Genomic DNA, 20,779 nt, shown 5'->3' on the forward strand with positions numbered 1-20,779 from the left:
TACCCAGGACCTCTGTCTCCCAAGCACGTGACCACCCTCCTGAAATGTTCTTACCCAGGACCTCTGTCTCCCAAGCACGTGACCACCCTCCTGAAATGTTCTTACCCAGGACCTCTGTCTCCCAAGCACGTGACCACCCTCCTGAAATGTTCTTACCCAGGACCTCTGTCTCCCAAGCACGTGACCACCCTCCTGAAATGTTCTTACCCTGACCTCTGTCTCCCAAGCACGTGACCACCCTCCTGAAATGTTCTTACCCTGACCTCTGTCTCCCAAGCACGTGACCACCCTCCTGAAATGTTCTTACCCAGGACCTCTGTCTCCCAAGCACGTGACCACCCTCCTGAAATGTTCTTACCCAGGACCTCTGCCTCCCAAGCACGTGACCACCCTCCTGAAATGTTCTTACCCAGGACCTCTGTCTCCCAAGCACGTGACCACCCTCCTGAAACGTTCTTACACAGTTGCGCCACCGACAGGCTAGCAATTGGGCGAAAGAGGAGACATTTCAGCTAAGGAGAGATTACACATCCCCATCTATTACCTCTGTCCAACAGTAACACATACCCTCTCTGCCTCCCCCAGATCTGTGTATATCTCTATGACACATACCCTCTCTGCCTCCCCCAGATCTTTGAATATCTCTATGACACATACCCTCTCTGGTTCCTCCAGATCTTTGAATATCTCTATGACACATACCCTCTCTGCCTCCCCCAGATCTTTGAATATCTCTATGACACATACCCTCTCTGGTTCCTCCAGACCTGTGTATATCTCTATGACACATACCCTCTCTGGTTCCTCCAGATCTTTGAATATCTCTATGACACATACCCTCTCTGGTTCCTCCAGATCTTTGAATATCTCTATGACACATACCCTCTCTGCCTCCCCCAGATCTTTGAATATCTCTATGACACATACCCTCTCTGGTTCCTCCAGATCTTTGAATATCTCTATGACACATACCCTCTCTGCCTCCCCCTTAGATCTTTGAATATCTCTGACACATACCCTCTCTGCCTCCCCCAGACCTGTGTATATCTCTATGACACATACCCTCTCTTCCTCCAGATCTGTGTATATCTCTATGACTGACACATACCCTCTCTTCCTCCAGATCTGTGTATATCTCTATGACTGACACATACCCTCTCTGCCTCCAGATCTTTGTATATCTCTATGACACATACCCTCTCTTCCTCCAGATCTGTCTACTGCTGTCCAGAAGTTCTCTCAGTCCCTCCAGGAGTTCCAGTTTGAGTGTATAGGAGACGCAGAGACGGACGATGAGGTCAATATCGGTAAGTCCTCCAACGAGACCGGAACGAGGAGGGTTTCTCTCTCTCCCTCTCTCTTCAGACATCGTTCTGAGCTATAGTCTGTCAGTTGTTACGTTTCTATTTTCATTCATTTCATTTCAACGTGTTCATTTTGACGCAGTCGTAACGTGTTCATTTTGACGCAGTCGTAACGTGTTCATTTTGACGCAGTCGAAACGTGTTCATTTTGACGCAGTCGTAACGTGTTCATTTTGACGCAGTCGTAACGTGTTCATTTTGACGCAGTCGTAACGTGTTCATTTTGACGCAGTCGTAACGTGTTCATTTTGACGCAGTCGTAACGTGTTCATTTTGACGCAGTCGTAACGTGTTCATTTTGACGCAGTCGTAACGTGCTCATTTTGACGCAGTCGTAACGTGTTCATTTTGACGCAGTCGTAACGTGTTCATTTTGACGCAGTCGTAACGTGCTCATTTTGACGCAGTCGTAACGTGCTCATTTCGTAAGCTAGTCTGCCCAGATAGACAGAGCTGATTCCTGATTCTATGCCATAGCAGCGGGAGGAGCAGGCGAGGGCCACAGCGCCTCAGGCTTCTTTTGGAAAGCTTTTTTATTGACTGACTAACAGAAGGGAATACATAGCAGGGTACATCTTTGAATACATAATAGCACTACAGACAAACAATAGGATTAAAGACACAGTGGCAGGAGAGCTTATTCACATTTCAAAGAATGACATAGATTTAATGGTTCTCAGACATTTACATTGATTTTTTTCAAAGAGTTACATAGATTTGTTTTCTGATAGTTTCCGATGTTGTTTAGTTGTATAGGCTGCAACATTGTACACCTTTGTATTGTGTTGGGATGAATCGGACTGTTCGATATCTGTTTAAAACTGATACAACTTTTTCAAAGTGTGATCCCTTGCCTCCATTCCCAAACAGCAAAAGGCCAAGTCAGAATTACTATCCGAGGAGAAAAGATGTGATCGTCTGGCCATCAATGGAAACTGTTGTTCTTTCTGACTGACTTGACTGGACCCCAGACAGTGAACCCATAGTCTGCGTCTTGATGCAGCATAGGACCAATCTACTTTGATGCTCCTCTCTTCCCCCAGAGTCACCAGGAGCCTGTCTGTGTGTGTGTCCCAAATTGCATCCTATTCCCTATATAGTGCACTACTGTTGACCAGAGCCCTATGGCTCTGATAGGGCTCTGGGAACAGGGTGCCATTGGGGATACAGCCTCTGTCTGTAGGAGCAGACGGGTTCAGCTGACCTTGTATTGATTCCTTTCTCTACTTCCTGTAGTGACATTCAAAATCCTACAACATATTACACCAGTAATCACAGAATCAATGGGACAGCTAGACAACTAGATTGATGGAGGCAATAAAGACATATTAGTTGTTCTCAAAGTTACAGGGGCTGTTTTCTTCATCATGGCCTGACTTCTTCTCTTTCACTGTCCTGTGTTCTGGAGTGGAACAACCTTAGATGAGTGGTGTCCTGTGTTCTGGAGTGGAACAACCTTAGATTAGTGGTGTCCTGTGTTCTGGAGTGGAACAACCTTAGATTAGTGGTGTCCTGTGTTCTGGAGTGGAACAACCTTAGATTAGTGGTGTCCTGTGTTCTGGAGTGGAACAACCTTAGATTAGTGGTGTCCTGTGTTCTGGAGTGGAACAACCTTAGATGAGTGGTGTCCTGTGTTCTGGAGTGGAACAACCTTAGATTAGTGGTGTCCTGTGTTCTGGAGTGGAACAACCTTAGATTAGTGGTGTCCTGTGTTCTGGAGTGGAACAACCTTAGATTAGTGGTGTCCTGTGTTCTGGAGTGGAACAACCTTAGATTAGTGGTGTCCTGTGTTCTGGAGTGGAACAACCTTAGATGAGTGGTGTCCTGTGTTCTGGAGTGAAACAACCTTAGATGAGTGGTGTCCTGTGTTCTGGAGTGGAACAACCTTAGATGAGTGGTGTCCTGTGTTCTGGAGTGGAACAACCTTAGATTAGTGGTGTCCTGTGTTCTGGAGTTGAAAGAACCTTAGATGAGTGGTGTCCTGTGTTCTGGAGTTGAACAAACCTTAGATCAAATCAAATCAAATTTTATTTGTCACATACACATGGTTAGCAGATGTTAATGCGAGTGTAGCGAAATGCTTGTGCTTCTAGTTCCGACAATGCAGTAATAACGAGCAAGTAATCTAACTAACAATTCCAAAACTACTACCTTATAGACACAAGTGTAAGGGGATAAAGAATATGTACATAAAGATATATGAGTGAGTGATGGTACAGAGCAGCATAGGCAAGATACAGTAGATGGTATTGAGTGCAGTATATACATATGAGATGAGTATGTAAACAAAGTGGCATAGTTAAAGTGGCTAGTGATACATGTATTACATAAAGATGCAGTAGATGATATAGAGTACAGTATATACATATACATATGAGATGAATAATGTAGGGTATGTAAACATTATATTAGGTAGCATTGTTTAAAGTGGCTAGTGATATATTAGTGGTGTCCTGTGTACTAGAGTTGAAAGAACCTTAGATGAGTGGTGTCCTGTGTTCTGGAGTTGAACAAACCTTAGATTAGTGGTGTCCAGTGTTCTAGAGTTGAAAGAACCTTAGATGAGTGGTGTCCTGTGGTCTGGAGTTGAAAGAACCTTAGATGAGTGGTGTCCTGTGTTCTAGAGTTGAAATAACTTTAGATGAGTGGTGTCCTGCTAGCTAGCTAAACAAAGAACCATAATCTCAACTCATGACGTTACTACCCTGCATGAATCTGCAGGTAGCTAACCAACCAGGTTCTACGGCTATAACTAGTCAAGCAAATGTGTCTGAGATACGAAGAATAAGATCATACACATAACGTTAGCTAGCGAGCCAGCCAGCTAACATTATCTAGATTATACTTTAACTTGAAATGAAACCACTTTCTGTCAAAATTAGAAACATCTAATTTCAGAAAATTTAGCTAGCTAGACTATCTTACCAGTGTACATCGTGGTTGGACACTTCTCCTGTCTGATGCTGTGCATGGTTGCCATCAGTTTGACAATGTAATCCAGACAGGTGTTGTCTCCATCTCCTTAGCTATCAATCTCTAATTCCACTGATTTCAAAACTCGGTCCTCCAGAAAGTGTAGAGCATACACATAACGTTAGCTAGCGAGCCAGTCAGCTAACGTTAGCTAGCGAGCCAGTCAGCTAACGTTAGCTAGCGAGCCAGTCAGCTAACGTTAGCTAGCGAGCCAGTCAGCTAACGTTAGCTAGCGAGCCAGTCAGCTAACGTTAGCTAGCGAGCCAGTCAGCTAACGTTAGCTAGCGAGCCAGTCAGCTAACGTTAGCTAGCTAACAGTACACTTTAACTTGACGTTAGGTTTATGCAATTTTACTACACAATACATTTTTAAAAAGCCATGTTGGACTGGATTACCTAGACATACTGACCAGCTCAAATAGACAGAACCGTGCTATATGGCTGACCAATCCAAACTCATCTCTCGGCATGTCCAGCCCACTCATTATCTTAGCCAATCATGGCTAGTGGGAAGGTTGCTCTATTTTTCCGTGGCTAAAACAACTAGGCTCGTAATTTAACAATTGTAGTTGTATTTAAAGATGGCGTACATGTTTATTATTAAGGCACATGAAAATTCACATTCGAGAAGGCATTTCTGCCCAAAAAACACAGTTTACATTCAAACGGTTCTCCTGTGAAATAGTGACCCGCGACATACACCTAGTTTCCTAAAATTGGTCACAAATGACTGATGATTGGCTGAGAGAAATTGATGATAAAAAGATTGTAGGAGCTTTTTTGTTAGACTTCAGTGGCTTTAAACATTATCGATGACAAGGAGAAAACAGGTTCACCCATAATGACAAGGAGAAAACAGGTTTTTAGACATTTCTGCAATGTATTAAAAATTAAAACCAGAAATATCTTATTTAGATAAGTATTCAGCCCCTTTGCTATGAGACTTGAAAATGAGCTCAGGTGATCAGGTCCTGTTTCCATTGATCATCCTTGAGATGTTCCTACAACTTGATTCGATCCACCTGTGGTAAATTCAATTGATTGGACATGATTTGGAAAGGCACACACCTGTCTTATCTAAAGTCCCACAATTGACAGTGCATGTCAGAGCAAAAAAACAAGCCATTAGGTTAAAGGAATTGTCCGTAGAGCTCCGAGACAGGATTGTGTTGAGGCACAGATCTGGGGAAGTTTCTGCAGCATTGAAGGTCTCCAAGAACACAGTAGCCTCCATCATTCTTAAATGGAAGAAATTTGACTCTTCACCAAGACTCTTCAAAGAGCTGGCCGCCCGGCCAAACTGAGCAATCGGGGGAGAAGGGCCTTCGCCAGGGAGGTGACCAAGAACCTCATGGTCACTCTGACAGAGCTCTAGAGTTCCTCTGTAGAGATGGGAGAACCTTCCAGAAGGACAACCATCTCTGCAGCACTCCACCAATCAGGCCTTTATGGTAGAGTGGCCCGCCGAAGCCAGTCCTCAGTAAAAGGCACATGACAGCCCGCTTGGACTTTGCCAAAGGCACCTAAAGACTCTCAGACCATGAGAAACATGATTATCTGGTCTGATGAATCAAAGATTTAACTCTTTAGCCTGAATACCAAGTGTCCCATCTGGAGGAAACCTGGAACCATCCCTACGGTGAAACATGGTGGTGGCAGCATCAGGCTGTGGGGATGTTTTTCAGCAGTAGGGACTGGGAGACTAGTCAGGATCGAGGGAAAGATGAACAGAGCAAAGTACAGAGAGATCCTTCATGAAAACCTACTCCAGAGCACTCATGACCTCAAACTGGGGCAAAGGTTCACCTTCCAACAGGACAACGACCCGAAGCACACAGCCAAGACAACGCAGGAGTGGCTTTGGGACAAGTCTCTGAATGTACTTGAGTGGCCCAGCCATATCATGGACTTGAACCTGATCAAACATCTCTGGAGAGACCCTGAAAATAGCTGTGCAGCGACGATCCCCATCCAACCTGACAGAGCTTGAGAGGATCTGCAGAGAAGAATGGGAGAAACTCTCCAAATACAGGTGTGCCAAGCTTCTAGCATCATACCCAAGATGAATCAATGCTGTAATCAAACCAAATGTGCTTTATTAAGCAAGTATTGAGTAAAGGGTCAGAATATTTATGTAAATGTGATTTTTTTCTTTATGTAGTAAATTAGCTAAATGTTCCAAAAAACAGTTTTTGCTATGTCATTATGGGGAATTTATTGTGTGTAGATTGATGAGGATTTAAAAAAAAAATCATTTTAGAATAAGGCTGTTAGGTAACAAAATGTAGAAAAAGTCTAGCTGTCTGAAAACCTTCCAAAGGTACTGTATAACTGCCTTAATGTTGCTGGACCCCAGGAAGAGTAGCTGCTGCCTTGACAGGAACTAATGGGGATCCATAATACACCCCAGGAAGAGTAGCTGCTTCCTTGGCAGGAACTAATGGGGATCCATAATACACCCCAGGAAGAGTAGCTGCTGCCTTGGCAGGAACTAATGGGGATCCATAATAAACCCCAGGAAGAGTAGCTGCTGCCTTGACAGCAACTAATGGGGATCCATAATAAACCCCAGGAAGAGTAGCTGCTGCCTTGGCAGGAACTAATGGGGATCCATAATAAACCCCAGGAAGAGTAGCTGCTGCCTTGACAGGAACTAATGGGGATCCATAATAAACCCCAGGAAGAGTAGCTGCTGCCTTGACAGGAACTGCTTAGGGAACTGCTAAGTAAAAATGTTGCACCAACATTGCATTTTAAAAGCTTGTTATATTAAATGAAGTGCTCTATAATATAGACAACAAGCTGCCATTCCCCCTGGGGATTTATGGCTGATTTAAGATTACATCCACAACCCTGTTACAGTCAACCCTGTTACTTTAATAGGCACTATAACACTATAGTAATTGTTTTATTTAACCTCATGAGATGGGGACCAGATGTTTTTTATGAAGTTCAACATGTGTGCTCTTTATGATAGAATGTTTTAATTAGGTGAAATCAAAAGTTTATTTTGACCAAGTTTCACTTCGCAAATGGTGGACCGACCATAACAATCCCCCCCTCTTTCTCCTCTCTCTGTCTCTCTCTTTCTCTCTCTTCTCCCCCTCTCTTTCTCCTCCCTCTCTCTCTTTCTCCCCTCTTTCTCTCTATTTCTCTCTCTTCTCCCTTTCTCTCTTTCTCTCTCTCTCTTCACCCTTTCTCTCTTTCTCTCTTTCTTAATGGGGATCTCCCCTCTCTCTGTCTCTCTCTTCCCCTGTTTCTCCTCCTCCCTATCTCTCTCTCTCCCCGCTCTCTCTGTCTCTCTCTTCCCCTGGGGATCTATCTCTAAACCCTCTCTGTCTCTCTCTTCCCCTGTTTCTCCTTATCTCTCTCTCCCCCTCTCTCTGTCTCTCTCTTCCCCTGTTTCTCCTCCCCCTATCTCTCTCTCTCCCCCTCTGTCTCTCTCTTCCCCTGTTTCTCCTCCCCCTATCTCTCTCTCTCCCCCTCTGTCTCTCTCTTCCCCTGTTTCTCCTCCCCCATCTCTCTCTCTCCCCCTCTCTCTGTCTCTCTCTTCCCCTGTTTCTCCTCCTCCCTATAATAAACCCTCAGGAAGTTTCTCCTCCCCTATCTCTCTCTCTTCCCCTGTTTCTCCTCCTGGGGATCCTCTTCCCCCCCCTCCCTATCTCTCTCTCTCCCCCTCTCTCTGTCTCTCTCTTCCCTGTTTCTCCTCCTCCCTATCTCTCTCCCCCTCTCTCTTCCCCTGTTTCTCCTCCCAGGATCTCTCTCTTCCCCTGTTTCTCTCCTCCTCCCTATCTCTCTCTCTTCCCCTGTTTCTCCTCCTCCCTATCTCTCTCTCTCCCCCTAAAAATGTCTCTCTCTTCCCCTGTTTCTCCTCCAACTATTGCATTTTAAAAGTCTCTCTCTCCCCTGTTTCTCCTCCTATATTAAATCTCTCCCCCTCTCTCTGTCTCTCTCTTCCCCTGTTTCTAGACAACTCTCTGTCTCTCTCTTCCCCTGGGGATTTATGGCTGTCTCTCTTTAAGTTTCTCCTCCTCCCTATCTCTCTCCCCCTTCTCTTCCCCTGTTTCTCCTCCTCCCTATCTCTCTAGTAACCCTGTTCTCTCTTGAGATGTTTCTCCTCCTCCCTATCTCTCTCTCTCCCCTCTCTCTGTCTCTCTCTTCCCCTTTTCTCCTCCTCCCTATCTCTCTCTCTCCCCTCTCTCTGTCTCTCTCTTCCCCTGTTTCTCCTCCTCCCTATCTGTCTCTCTCTCTTCTGTCTCTCTCTTTCCCCTGTTTCCTCCTTATCTCTGAAATCCCCCTCTCTCTGTCTCTCTCTTCCCCTGTTTCTCCTCCTCCCTATCTCTCTTTCCCTCTCTCTGTCTCTCTCTTCCCCTGTTTCTCCTCCTCCCTATCTCTCTCCCCCCTCTCTTCCCCTGTTTCTCTCCCCCTATCTCTCTCTCTTCCCCTGTTTCTCCTCCTCCCTATCTCTCTCTCTTCCCCTGTTTCTCCTCCTCCCTATCTCTCTCTCTCCCCCTCTCTCTGTCTCTCTCTTCCCCTGTTTCTCCTCCTCCCTATCTCTCTCTCTCCCTCTCTCTGTCTCTCTCTTCCCCTGTTTCTCCTCCTCCCCTCTCTCTCTCCCCCTCTCTCTGTCTCTCTCTTCCCCTGTTTCTCCTCCTCCCTATCTCTCTCTCTCCCCCTCTCTCTGTCTCTCTCTTCCCTGTTTCTCCTCCTCCCTATCTCTCTCTCTCCCCTCTCTCTGTCTCTCTCTTCCCCTGTTTCTCCTCCCCCTATCTCTCTCTCCCCCTCTCTCTGTCTCTCTCTTCCCCTGTTTCTCCTGCCCCTATCTCTCTCTCTCCCCCTCTCTCTGTCTCTCTCTTCCCCTGTTTCTCCTCCCCCTATCTCTCTCTCTTCCCCTGTTTCTCCTCCTCCCTATCTCTCTCTCCCCCCTCTCTGTCTCTCTCTTCCCCTGTTTCTCCTCCTCCCTATCTCTCTCTCTCCCCTCTCTCTGTCTCTCTCTTCCCCTGTTTCTCCTCCTCCCTATCTCTCTCTCTCCCCTCTCTCTGTCTCTCTCTTCCCCTGTTTCTCCTCCTCCCTATCTCTCTCTCTCCCCCTCTCTGTCTCTCTCTTCCCCTGTTTCTCCTCCTCCCTATCTCTCTCTCTCCCTCTCTCTGTCTCTCTCTTCCCCTGTTTCTCCTCCTCCCTATCTCTCTCTCTCCCCTCTCTCTGTCTCTCTCTTCCCCTGTTTCTCCTCCTCCCTATCTCTCTCTCCCCCTCTCTCTGTCTCTCTCTTCCCCTGTTTCTCCTCCTCCCTATCTCTCTCTCTCCCTCTCTCTGTCTCTCTCTTCCCCTGTTTCTCCTCCTCCCTATCTCTCTCTCTCCCTCTCTCTGTCTCTCTCTTCCCCTGTTTCTCCTCCTCCCTATCTCTCTCTCTCCCCCCTCTGTCTCTCTCTTCCCCTGTTTCTCCTCCTCCCTATCTCTCTCTCTCCCCCCTCTGTCTCTCTCTTCCCCTGTTTCTCCTCCCCCTATCTCTCTCCCCCTCTCAATTACATTTAATTCAAAGGGCTTTAGTTGTATGGGAAACGTATGTTTACATTGCCAAAGCAAATGGAATAGACAATCAACAAATGGGAAATAAACAAGGGAAGCATTAGTAAACATTACACTCACATTTATTTTCAAAGAATATAAACATTTGAAATGTTATATTTTTGGCTATGTACAGCGTTGTAACAATGATGCAAGTAGTTGAAGTATGAAAGGAAAATTAAATGAACAGATAAATATAGGTTGTATTTAAAATGGTGTTTGTGCTTCACTGGTTTCCCTTTTCTCATGGCAACGGACCACACATCTTGCTGCGGTGATGGTAACACTCCGGTATTTCACCTAACAGATATGGGAGTTCATCAATGTTTGATTTGTTTTCAATTTTCTTTGTGGGTCTGTGAGATCTGAGGGAAATATGTGTCTCTAATGTGGTCATACATTTGGCAGTGCAGTTCAGTTTCCACCTCATTTTGTGGGCAGTGTGGCTATCAGGCATCAAGGTCCAGATGCAGACTGTCGCAGTAACAATGTTTATTGTGGCAACAGGGGCAGGCAAAGAGAGGTCAAGGCAGGGGTCGAAAATCCAGGGTAAGGAAAATGTACAGGACGGCAGGCTCAGGGTCAGGCAGAGAGGTCAGGTGGGCGGGTACAGGGTCAGGCAGAGAGGTCAGGTGGACGGGTACAGGGTCAGGACAGGCAGAGGTGGATGAGAAAAGAGAGGCTGGGAAACGAAAGGAGCTGACAGGAACACGCTGGTTAGAATGGTATGGAACGAACAAGACGAACTGGCAACAAACAGACAGAGAACACAGGTATAAATACACAGGGGATAATAAGGAAAATGGATGACACCTGGGCTCCCAGATCAGGGCGTGATAACGGCGATCTCTCTCAATAGCAAGGCTATGCACACTACATCTGTACATAGTCAACTTTTTTCTTACCTTTGGGCCAGTCACAGTGGCCAGGTATTCTGTGTACTCTCTGTTTAGGGACAGATAGTGTTCCAATGTGCTCTGTTTTTTGGTTACAGTGTGTCAAATAGTTATCTTTTTGTTTTCACGTGATTTGGTTGGGTCTCAATTAGAGGTCGATGGATTATGATTTTTCAGCGCCGATACCGATTATTCGAGGACCAAAAAGGCGATACCGATTATTGGAGGACCAAAAAACCGTGATGCCGATTATTGGAGGGCCGAAAAGGCGATGCCGATTATTGGAGGACCGAAAAGGCGATACAGATTATTGGAGGACCAAAAAGGCGATATCGATACCAATTATTGGATGCCCAAAAAGGCGATACCGATTATTGGAGGACCAGAAAGGCGATACCGATTATTGGAGGACCAAAAAGGTGATACCGATTATTGGAGGGCCAAAAAGGTGATACCAATTATTGGAGGGCCAAAAACCGATTAATCAGCCAATTTTTAAAATGTTTTGTTGTTGTAATAATGACAAATACAACAATACTGAATTAACACTTATTTTAACTTAATATAATACATCAATCAAATCAATTTGCCTCAAATAAATAATGAAACATGTTACATTTGGTTTAAATAATGCAAAAACAAAGTGTTGGAGAAGAAAGTAAAAGTGCAATATGTGCCATGTAAAAAGCTAACGTTTCAGTTCCTTGCTCAGAACATGAGAACATATGAAAGCTGGTGGTTCCTTTTAACATGAGACTTCAATATTCCCAGGTAAGAGGTTTTAGGTTGTAGTTATTATCGGAATTATAGGACTATTTCCCTCTGTACCATTTGTATTTCATTAACCTTTGACTATTGGATGTTCTTATAGGCACTTTAGTATTGCCAGTGTAACAGTATAGCTTCCGTCCCTCTAGTTAGTGCGCGCTAACTGGCTAGCCATTTCACTTCAGTTACACCAGCCTCATCTCAGGAGTTGATAGGCTTGAAGTCATAAACAGCGCAATGCTTGACCGACAACAAAGAGCTGCTGGCAAAATGCACGAAAGTGCTGTTTGAATGAATGTTTACGCGCCTGCTTCTGCCTACCACTGCTCAGTCAGATACTTGTATGCTTGTATGCTCAGTCAGATTATATGCAACGTAGGACACGCTAGATAATATCTAGTAATATCATCAAACATGTGTAGTTAACTAGTGATTATGATTGATTGTTTGTTATAAGATAAGTTTAATGCTAGCTAGCAACTTACCTTGGCTTACTGCATTCGCGTAACAGTCTCCTTGTGGAGTGCAACGAGAGAGAGGCAGGTCCTTGTTGCGTTGGACTAGTTAACTGTAAGGTTGCAAGATTGGATCCCCCGAGCTGACAAGGTCTGTCGTTCTGCCCCTGAACAAGTGTTACGGCTTTCTTCCGTCGAAGGAGAGTCGGACCAAAATGCAGCGTGGTTAATTCGATACATGTTTAATAAACGAATAAACACGAATATACAAAAACAAGAAACGGAACATGAAAACAGCCTATTTTTTTTAATAAAAAATAATTTATTATCTTCAATACCATTCATTCTTTACAACTCATAATTTTCATACATACTCAAATAATGGTATTTTAATTTAACTAATTTAACTAAACAAAAACCCCAAACAAAACCTCAGGGGAGCATCTTCCCTCCCCGTCACCCTACAAACTACCTTTCCCTATCTCCCTGTCCCTAATCTATCCCCTTACAAATCTAAATGACACCCAGCCCTAAACCCCCCTTCCACCTCTCCCGAGCAGCATGCTGCCCCCACTTCCTCTCCTCCCTCTTCATCCTCCCCCTCAAATCTCCTTCCACCCTCCTCACTATCCCTTCCACCCCCCAATCTCTCCCTGTCTTCACCATGATCTGCCTGGCTTCCCACAGCCCCCGTTTAAAGAGACTCATGAGAAGCCAGAGCAGAAACCTGTCCCTATCCGTCCCTCTCGCTCTCCCTACACCTCTCTCTAACCTGGCCCACGTCAATACAAAATCCCCCATTACCAAACCTAACAACACCCGTGCCCTAGCCCATACTACTCCGGCAAAGGCACAGTCCCAAAAGACATGGCGCACAGTCTCCTCCCTGCCACAAGAGGATCTTGGACAGGTGGGGGATTGCACCAAACTATACCGGTACATGATGGTACGTACCGGCAAGCACTTATGGAGGCTCAACCAATTCAGGTCCTTGAGCCTGTTGTCCAGGCCCCGCGCCTGCACTCCCTCCCAGACCACTTCCGAGATGCCCACTACAGGCGCCGGACTCCCTGCCTTTCTGACCTCCTCGTACAGGTGCCTGTGATCTAAACCTACTCGGGCAACTTCAACCTCAGGGTGCGCACGCAGCCACTTGGCCGCATGACCAAAGTGCCACGGCAGCTGTTCCGCCCGAGGACCCGTGTTAGACCACACCATTACGCTTCTCGCCTGATACGAGAAGAACACCCGCAGGAGGTAACCGGACGGGTGTATCACTGGATGAGCAAGCTCCGTTAACAAGAAAGAAACAAAAATTGCGTCCAGCTTGAGGGGGAAATGTGGTACCCCCCTACCTCCCTCCCCAATGGGACAGAGCATGTGTGCCCTGGCGACCGACTCGCACCTGCCACTCCACATGAACTGAAACACAAGCCTCACTAGAGGCCTCCTCAGACAAGCCGGCAATGGGTAGATGTACGCCAAATACAAAAGAGACGGCAACACATCCATCTTTAGGACCAGGACTTTGCCCATAAAAGACAAATACCTAGCCTTCCACATTGCTAGCTTCCTCTGTACCACTGCGATACGCATGTTCCAGTTTAGCGTCGCTGAGCCGGAGGTCTCAAAATGGACCCCGAGAATCCTCAGGGCCCCCTCACAGAGAGATAACCCCCCGGGCACATCCGTTCTACCGCGCCATCTTCCGAAAAACTTGACGGAAGACTTTGCATGGTTCAGAACCGCTCCCGACGCTCGGGTGAAATCCCCAAAGATGGCAAGGGACCTTGTCAGGCACGAGTCCTTGCACAGCAGCAAGGAAGTGTCGTCGGCTTACTGCGTCATCTTAACACGCAGCCCACCACTTCCAGGGATCAACAAGCCTTCCACCCCTGTGTCTGCCCTAATGGCAGCCCCCAGAGGCTCCATGTACAGAACGAAGAGGAGAGCTGAGAGTGGGCACCCCTGCCTGACCCCAGACGAGAGGTCAAAAACGTCACCCAAGTGACTATTTACACTAACTCGGCACCCCGCTCCGACATATAATGAATCCATCCTATGAACTTCTCCCCAAATCCTAATCGACCTAACACTGAATAAAAAGGATCTATTCACGCGATCAAAGGCTTTCGCCTGATCTAGTGCTGCTACCATTAAAGGCAGTCCTCTATCTTCAACCCAAGCGATGGAGTCCCTGATTAACTGTAGGTTCCATCTAATAGAGCGGACCTCTACCCTGCACATCTGATCCTCATGGACGACGTAGGGAAGGGCTGTGCGCAACCGGTCTGCTAAAACCTTTGCAAGTAGCTTGTAATCTACACACAGCATGGTCAACGGCCGCCAGTTGCCAAGGTCTGTTACTTCCCCCTTCTTATATAAAAGTGACAGCACACCAACAGCCATTGATCCCCCCGGGACCCCCGTCTCAAGGATGGCCTTCAAGACTTCGAGGACCACTGGTCCAAGTATACCCCAAAACTTGAGATAAAACTCAGCCGGCAGCCCATCCATCCCAGGCACCTTCCCTTTTCCCATCCTCCTAAGAGCGCTCTCAACCTCTTCTAGTGAGATCTGGGCCTCCATCACTTCTCTAATGTCCTCTGGCAACCGCCGGGACAAGTGTTCTAAAAACACATCTATTTCCATCTACATCTATTTCCCTTTCCTTAAATAAACCTTGGAAATGATCAGTTGTCACCCTGACCATATCCTCTGGTTCTCTAACTATACTACCATTTTCTTCCCTAACGCCATGCATTACCTTCCTACTCTGTCTGGCCCTAACCGACTTAAAGAACATAGCAGAACAAGTCTCATTGTGTTCTAGAAAGCCACTATGCGCACGCTCCAGGAAAGCTGGAGCCTTCTGCTCCTGCAACTCTCTGAGCTGCGCCTTTAGGGTAGCGGATCTCTCCCAGTCAAACGACCCACCGAGGTTGCCTGCCTCGTACTCAAGTTCAATTAACCTTTGGATACGATCCACCTCCCTCCTCTCCTCCCTTTTTTTTCCTCTTGCAATACCCTATTATAAAATCCCTACCTTAACTAATTCCCACCACTCTGCAACACCCCCTCGCACATGGACCAGAGGCCTTCAAGCCTCCAAAAGAAACCATAAAACCCGTCAACAAAAGCCTGCTCCTCCAGCACATCCCGATCTAACTTCCAGTACCCCCTACCAAAGAGGCAGACTGGTGACCCCACCTGCAGGAGCACCCCGTCGTGATCCGAAAAGTACCTCCGGTAAAAAACAAAAATCAAACCCCACACCCTCCAAATAACTAAAAACCGCCCTCCTCTTAACAAAAGCATGCGCAGACCAGCTGGCCGGTGTGTTTACGGACATATTCAATCAATCCCTATACCAGTCTGCTGTTCCCACATGCTTCAAGAGGGCCACCATTGTTCCTGTTCCCAAGAAAGCTAAGGTAACTGAGCTAAACGACTACCGCCCCGTAGCACTCACATCCGTCATCATGAAGTGCTTTGAGAGACTAGTCAAGGACCATATCACCTCCACCCTACCTGACACCCTTGACCCACTCCAATTTGCTTACCGCCCAAATAGGTCCACAGACGATGCAATCTCAACCACACTGCACACTGCCCTAACCCATCTGGACAAGAGGAATACCTATGTGAGAATGCTGTTCATCGACTACAGCTCGGCATTCAACACCATAGTACCCTCCAAGCTCGTCATCAAGCTCGAGACCCTGGGTCTCGACCCCGCCCTGTGCAACTGGGTACTGGACTTCCTGACGGGCCGCCCCCAGGTGGTGAGGGTAGGCAACAACATCTCCTCCCCGCTGATCCTCAACACTGGGGCCCCACAAGGGTGCGTTCTGAGCCCTCTCCTGTACTCCCTGTTCACCCACGACTGCGTGGCCATGCACCCCTCCAACTCAATCATCAAGTTTGCGGACGACACAACAGTGGTAGGCTTGATTACCAACAACGACGAGACGGCCTACAGGGAGGAGGTGAGGGCCCTCGGAGTGTGGTGTCAGGAAAATAACCTCACACTCAACGTCAACAAAACTAAGGAGATGATTGTGGACTTCAGGAAACAGCAGAGGGAACACCCCCATCCACATCGATGGAACAGTAGTGGAGAGGGTAGCAAGTTTTAAGTTCCTCGGCATACACATCACAGACAAACTGAATTGGTCCACTCACACAGACAGCATCGTGAGGAAGGCGCAGCAGCGCCTCTTCAACCTCAGGAGGCTGAAGAAATTCGGCTTGTCACCAAAAGCACTCACAAACTTCTACAGATGCACAATCGAGAGCATCCTGGCGGGCTGTATCACCGCCTGGTATGGCAACTGCACCGCCCTCAACCGTAAGGCTCTCCAGAGGGTAGTGAGGTCTGCACAACGCATCACCGGGGGCAAACTACCTGCCCTCCAGGACACCTACACCACCCGATGCTACAGGAAGGCCATAAAGATCATCAAGGACATCAACCACCCGAGCCACTGCCTGTTCACCCCGCTGCCATCCAGAAGGCGAGGTCAGTACAGGTGCATCAAAGCTGGGACCGAGAGACTGAAAAACAGCTTCTATCTCAAGGCCATCAGACTGTTAAACAGCCACCACTAACATTGAGTGGCTACTGCCAACACACTGTCAATGACACTGACTCTACTCCAGCCACTTTAATCATGGGAATCGATGGGAAATGATGTAAATATATCACTAGCCACTTTAAACAATGCTACCTTATATAATGTTACTTACCCTACATTGTTCATCTCATATGCATACGTTGATACTGTACTCTATATCATCGACTGCATCCTTATGTAATACATGTATCACTAGCCACTTTAACTATGCCACTTGGTTTACATACTTATCTCATATGTATATACTGTACTCGATATCATCTACTGTATCTTGCCTATGCTGCTCTGTACCATCACTCATTCATATATCCTTATGTACATATTCTTTATCCCCTTACACTGTGTATGACAGTAGTTTTTTTTTTTGGAATTGTTAGTTAGATTACTTGCTCGTTATTACTGCATTGTCGGAACTAGAAGCACAAGCATTTCGCTACACTCGCATTAACATCTGCTAACCATGTGTATGTGACAAATAAAATTTGATTTGATTTGATTTGATTTGAAATCCCTTAAACCCCTTACATTTAAACTAACAAAAGTAAAATTAGAACCCATGAAATAATAAAATAAAAACATGTAATACACTCAAATTCTAAACCCAGACAAAAAAAAAAAAAAAAAACAGGAGACTCACCCGATGCTCCCCTGCTCCGATGCTCCCCTGCTCCATATCTACCGGTGATAACACCATCCGTACTCCCGACATCCCCCCCTCTTCCTCCATCTCACCAACCCAGGATGCAGGAATAGTGTTTGGCTCCGGGGTGCCCTGCACCCTGGGTCTACCCCCACACTCCTCCCCCTCCCCAGTGCTGCAGCTGGTTTGGAAGAAAATCGGGGAGGCTGAGTCCCCAAACAAAAAACTCCCCACCTCCTCCTGTACCCAGTCCTGAGTCTTGTTAAGTGTGTCCCCACCCAACAGAAGTTGAGGGCCTGGGGAAACCAGCAGCAACCCAGAGGTTTCTCCCACCCCCATCACTCTCTTGACCATCCCCTCCCTCTCACTGTCGGCCAATCGCACCCTCCTCTTCATTCTCTTCTTTGGTGATGGCAGCAGTGGAGAGATACCACCCTCCCCCCTGCCAGCTCCTCCACCATACCCCCATCTCTTCCACCAGGGCACTTTCCCCCCAGTCCACTTGCTCTTCCACCGTCTCCTTCTCCAACGCTCCTCCCTCGCTTTCTTCTCTCTCATGCTCCTCCACTCGGTTGCCTTCTTCCGCCGGTTTTCCTTGTTCTCCTACTCCCGTGCCTTCTGTTTCCTTCTCAAATCAATTCAAATCAAATAAAATGTTATTTGTCACATACACATGGTTAGCAGATGTTAATGCGAGTGTAGCGAAATGCTTGTGCTTCTAGTTCCGACAATGCAGTAATAACGAACAAGTAATCTAACTAACAATTCCAAAACTACTGTCTTATACACAGTGTAAGGGGATAAAGAATATGTACATAAGGATATATGAATGAGTGATGGTACAGAGCAGCATAGGCAAGATACAGTAGATGATATAGAGTACAGTATATACATATGAGATGAGTATGTAAACCAAGTGGCATAGTTAAAGTGGCTAGTGATACATGTATTACATAAGGATGCAGTCGATGATATAGAGTACAGTATCTACGTATGCATAAGAGATGAATAATGTAGGGTAAGTAACATTATATAAGGTAGCATTGTTTAAAGTGGCTAGTGATATATTTACATCATTTCCCATCAATTCCCATGATTAAAGTGGCTGGAGTAGAGTCAGTGTCATTGACAGTGTGTTGGCAGTAGCCACTCAATGTTAGTGGTGGCTGTTTAACAGTCTGATGGCCTTGAGATAGAAGCTGTTTTTCAGTCTCTCGGTCCCAGCTTTGATGCACCTGTACTGACCTCGCCTTCTGGATGACAGCGGGGTGAACAGGCAGTGGCTCGGGTGGTTGATGTCCTTGATGATCTTTATGGCCTTCCTGTAGCATCGGGTGGTGTAGGTGTCCTGGAGGGCAGGTAGTTTGCCCCCGGTGATGCGTTGTGCAGACCTCACTACCCTCTGGAGAGCCTTACGGTTGAGGGCGGTGCAGTTGCCATACCAGGCGGTGATACAGCCCGCCAGGATGCTCTCGATTGTGCATCTGTAGAAGTTTGTGAGTGCTTTTGGTGACAAGCCGAATTTCTTCAGCCTCCTGAGGTTGAAGAGGCGCTGCTGCGCCTTCCTCACGATGCTGTCTGTGTGAGTGGACCAATTCAGTTTGTCTGTGATGTGTATGCCGAGGAACTTAAAACTTGCTACCCTCTCCACTACTGTTCCATCGATGTGGATGGGGGTGTTCCCTCTGCTGTTTCCTGAAGTCCACAATCATCTCCTTAGTTTTGTTGACGTTGAGTGTGAGGTTATTTTCCTGACACCACACTCCGAGGGCCCTCACCTCCTCCCTGTAGGCCGTCTCGTCGTTGTTGGTAATCAAGCCTACCACTGTTGTGTCGTCCGCAAACTTGATGATTGAGTTGGAGGCGTGCATGGCCACGCAGTCGTGGGTGAACAGGGAGTACAGGAGAGGGCTCAGAACGCACCCTTGTGGGGCCCCAGTGTTGAGGATCAGCGGGGAGGAGATGTTGTTGCCTACCCTCACCACCTGGGGGCGGCCCGTCAGGAAGTCCAGAACCCGGTTGCACAGGGCGGGGTCGAGACCCAGGGTCTCGAGCTTGATGACGAGCTTGGAGGGTACTATGGTGTTGAATGCCGAGCTGTAGTCGATGAACAGCATTCTCACATAGGTATTCCTCTTGTCCAGATGGGTTAGGGCAGTGTGCAGTGTGGTTGAGATTGCATCGTCTGTGGACCTATTTGGGCGGTAAGCAAATTGGAGTGGGTCTAGGGTGTCAGGTAGGGTGGAGGTGATATGGTCCTTGACTAGTCTCTCAAAGCACTTCATGATGACGGATGTGAGTGCTACGGGGCGGTAGTCGTTTAGCTCAGTTACCTTAGCTTTCTTGGGAACAGGAACAATGGTGGCCCTCTTGAAGCATGTGGGAACAGCAGACTGGTATAGGGATTGATTGAATATGTCCGTAAACACACCGGCCAGCTGGTCTGCGCATGCTCTGAGGGCGCGGCTGGGGATGCCGTCTGGGCCTGCAGCCTTGCGAGGGTTAACACGTTTAAATGTCTTACTCACTTCGGCTGCAGTGAAGGAGAGACCGCATGTTTTCGTTGCAGGCCGTGTCAGTGGCACTGTATTGTCCTCAAAGCGGGCAAAAAAGTTATTTAGTCTGCCTGGGAGCAAGACATCCTGGTCCGTGACTGGGCTGGGTTTCTTCCTGTAGTCCGTGATTGACTGTAGACCCTGCCACATGCCTCTTGTGTCTGAGCCGTTGAATTGAGATTCTACTTTGTCTCTGTACTGGCGCTTAGCTTGTTTGATAGCCTTGCGGAGGGAATAGCTGCACTGTTTGTATTCAGCCATGTTACCAGACACCTTGCCCTGATTAAAAGCAGTGGTTCGTGCCTTCAGTTTCACGCGAATGCTGCCATCAATCCAAGATTTCTGGTTAGGGAATGTTTTAATCGTTGCTATGGGAACGACATCTTCAACGCACGTTCTAATGAACTCGCACACCGAATCAGCGTATTCGTCAATGTTGTTGTCTGACGCAATACGAAACATCTCCCAGTCCACGTGATGGAAGCAGTCTTGGAGTGTGGAGTGAGCTTGGTCGGACCAGCGTTGGACAGACCTCAGCGTGGGAGCCTCTTGTTTTAGTTTCTGTCTGTAGGCAGGGATCAACAAAATGGAGTCATGGTCAGCTTTTCCGAAAGGGGGGCGGGGCAGGGCCTTATATGCGTCGCGGAAGTTAGAGTAACAATGATCCAGGGTCTTTCCACCCCTGGTTGCGCAATCGATATGCTGATAAAATTTAGGGAGTCTTGTTTTCAGATTAGCCTTGTTAAAATCCCCAGCTACAATGAATGCAGCCTCCGGATAAATCGTTTCCAGTTTGCAGAGAGTTAAATAAAGTTTGTTCAGAGCCATCGATGTGTCTGCTTGGGGGGGGGATATATACGGCTGTGATTATAATCGAAGAGAATTCTCTTGGTAGATAATGCGGTCTACATTTGATTGTGAGGAAT

General features: G+C 47.0%; 1 protein-coding gene across 4 annotated transcripts in view; it reads left to right on the plus strand.

The window, feature by feature from the left end:
* Window positions 1-20,779, plus strand: part of LOC112236611 (rho GTPase-activating protein 42-like) — a 202,715-nt gene that overhangs the window by 33,825 nt on the left and 148,111 nt on the right. For all 4 annotated transcript variants that reach the window (XM_042296537.1, XM_042296538.1, XM_042296539.1 and 1 more), the window contains exon 2: window positions 1,212-1,307. In XM_042296537.1, coding sequence (XP_042152471.1) covers window positions 1,212-1,307 — 96 coding nt within the window. The remainder of the gene's footprint in view (window positions 1-1,211; window positions 1,308-20,779) is intronic.

Source organism: Oncorhynchus tshawytscha, linkage group LG13 (assembly GCF_018296145.1).
Source record: "Oncorhynchus tshawytscha isolate Ot180627B linkage group LG13, Otsh_v2.0, whole genome shotgun sequence".
NCBI classification, from domain to species: Eukaryota; Metazoa; Chordata; class Actinopteri; order Salmoniformes; family Salmonidae; genus Oncorhynchus; species Oncorhynchus tshawytscha.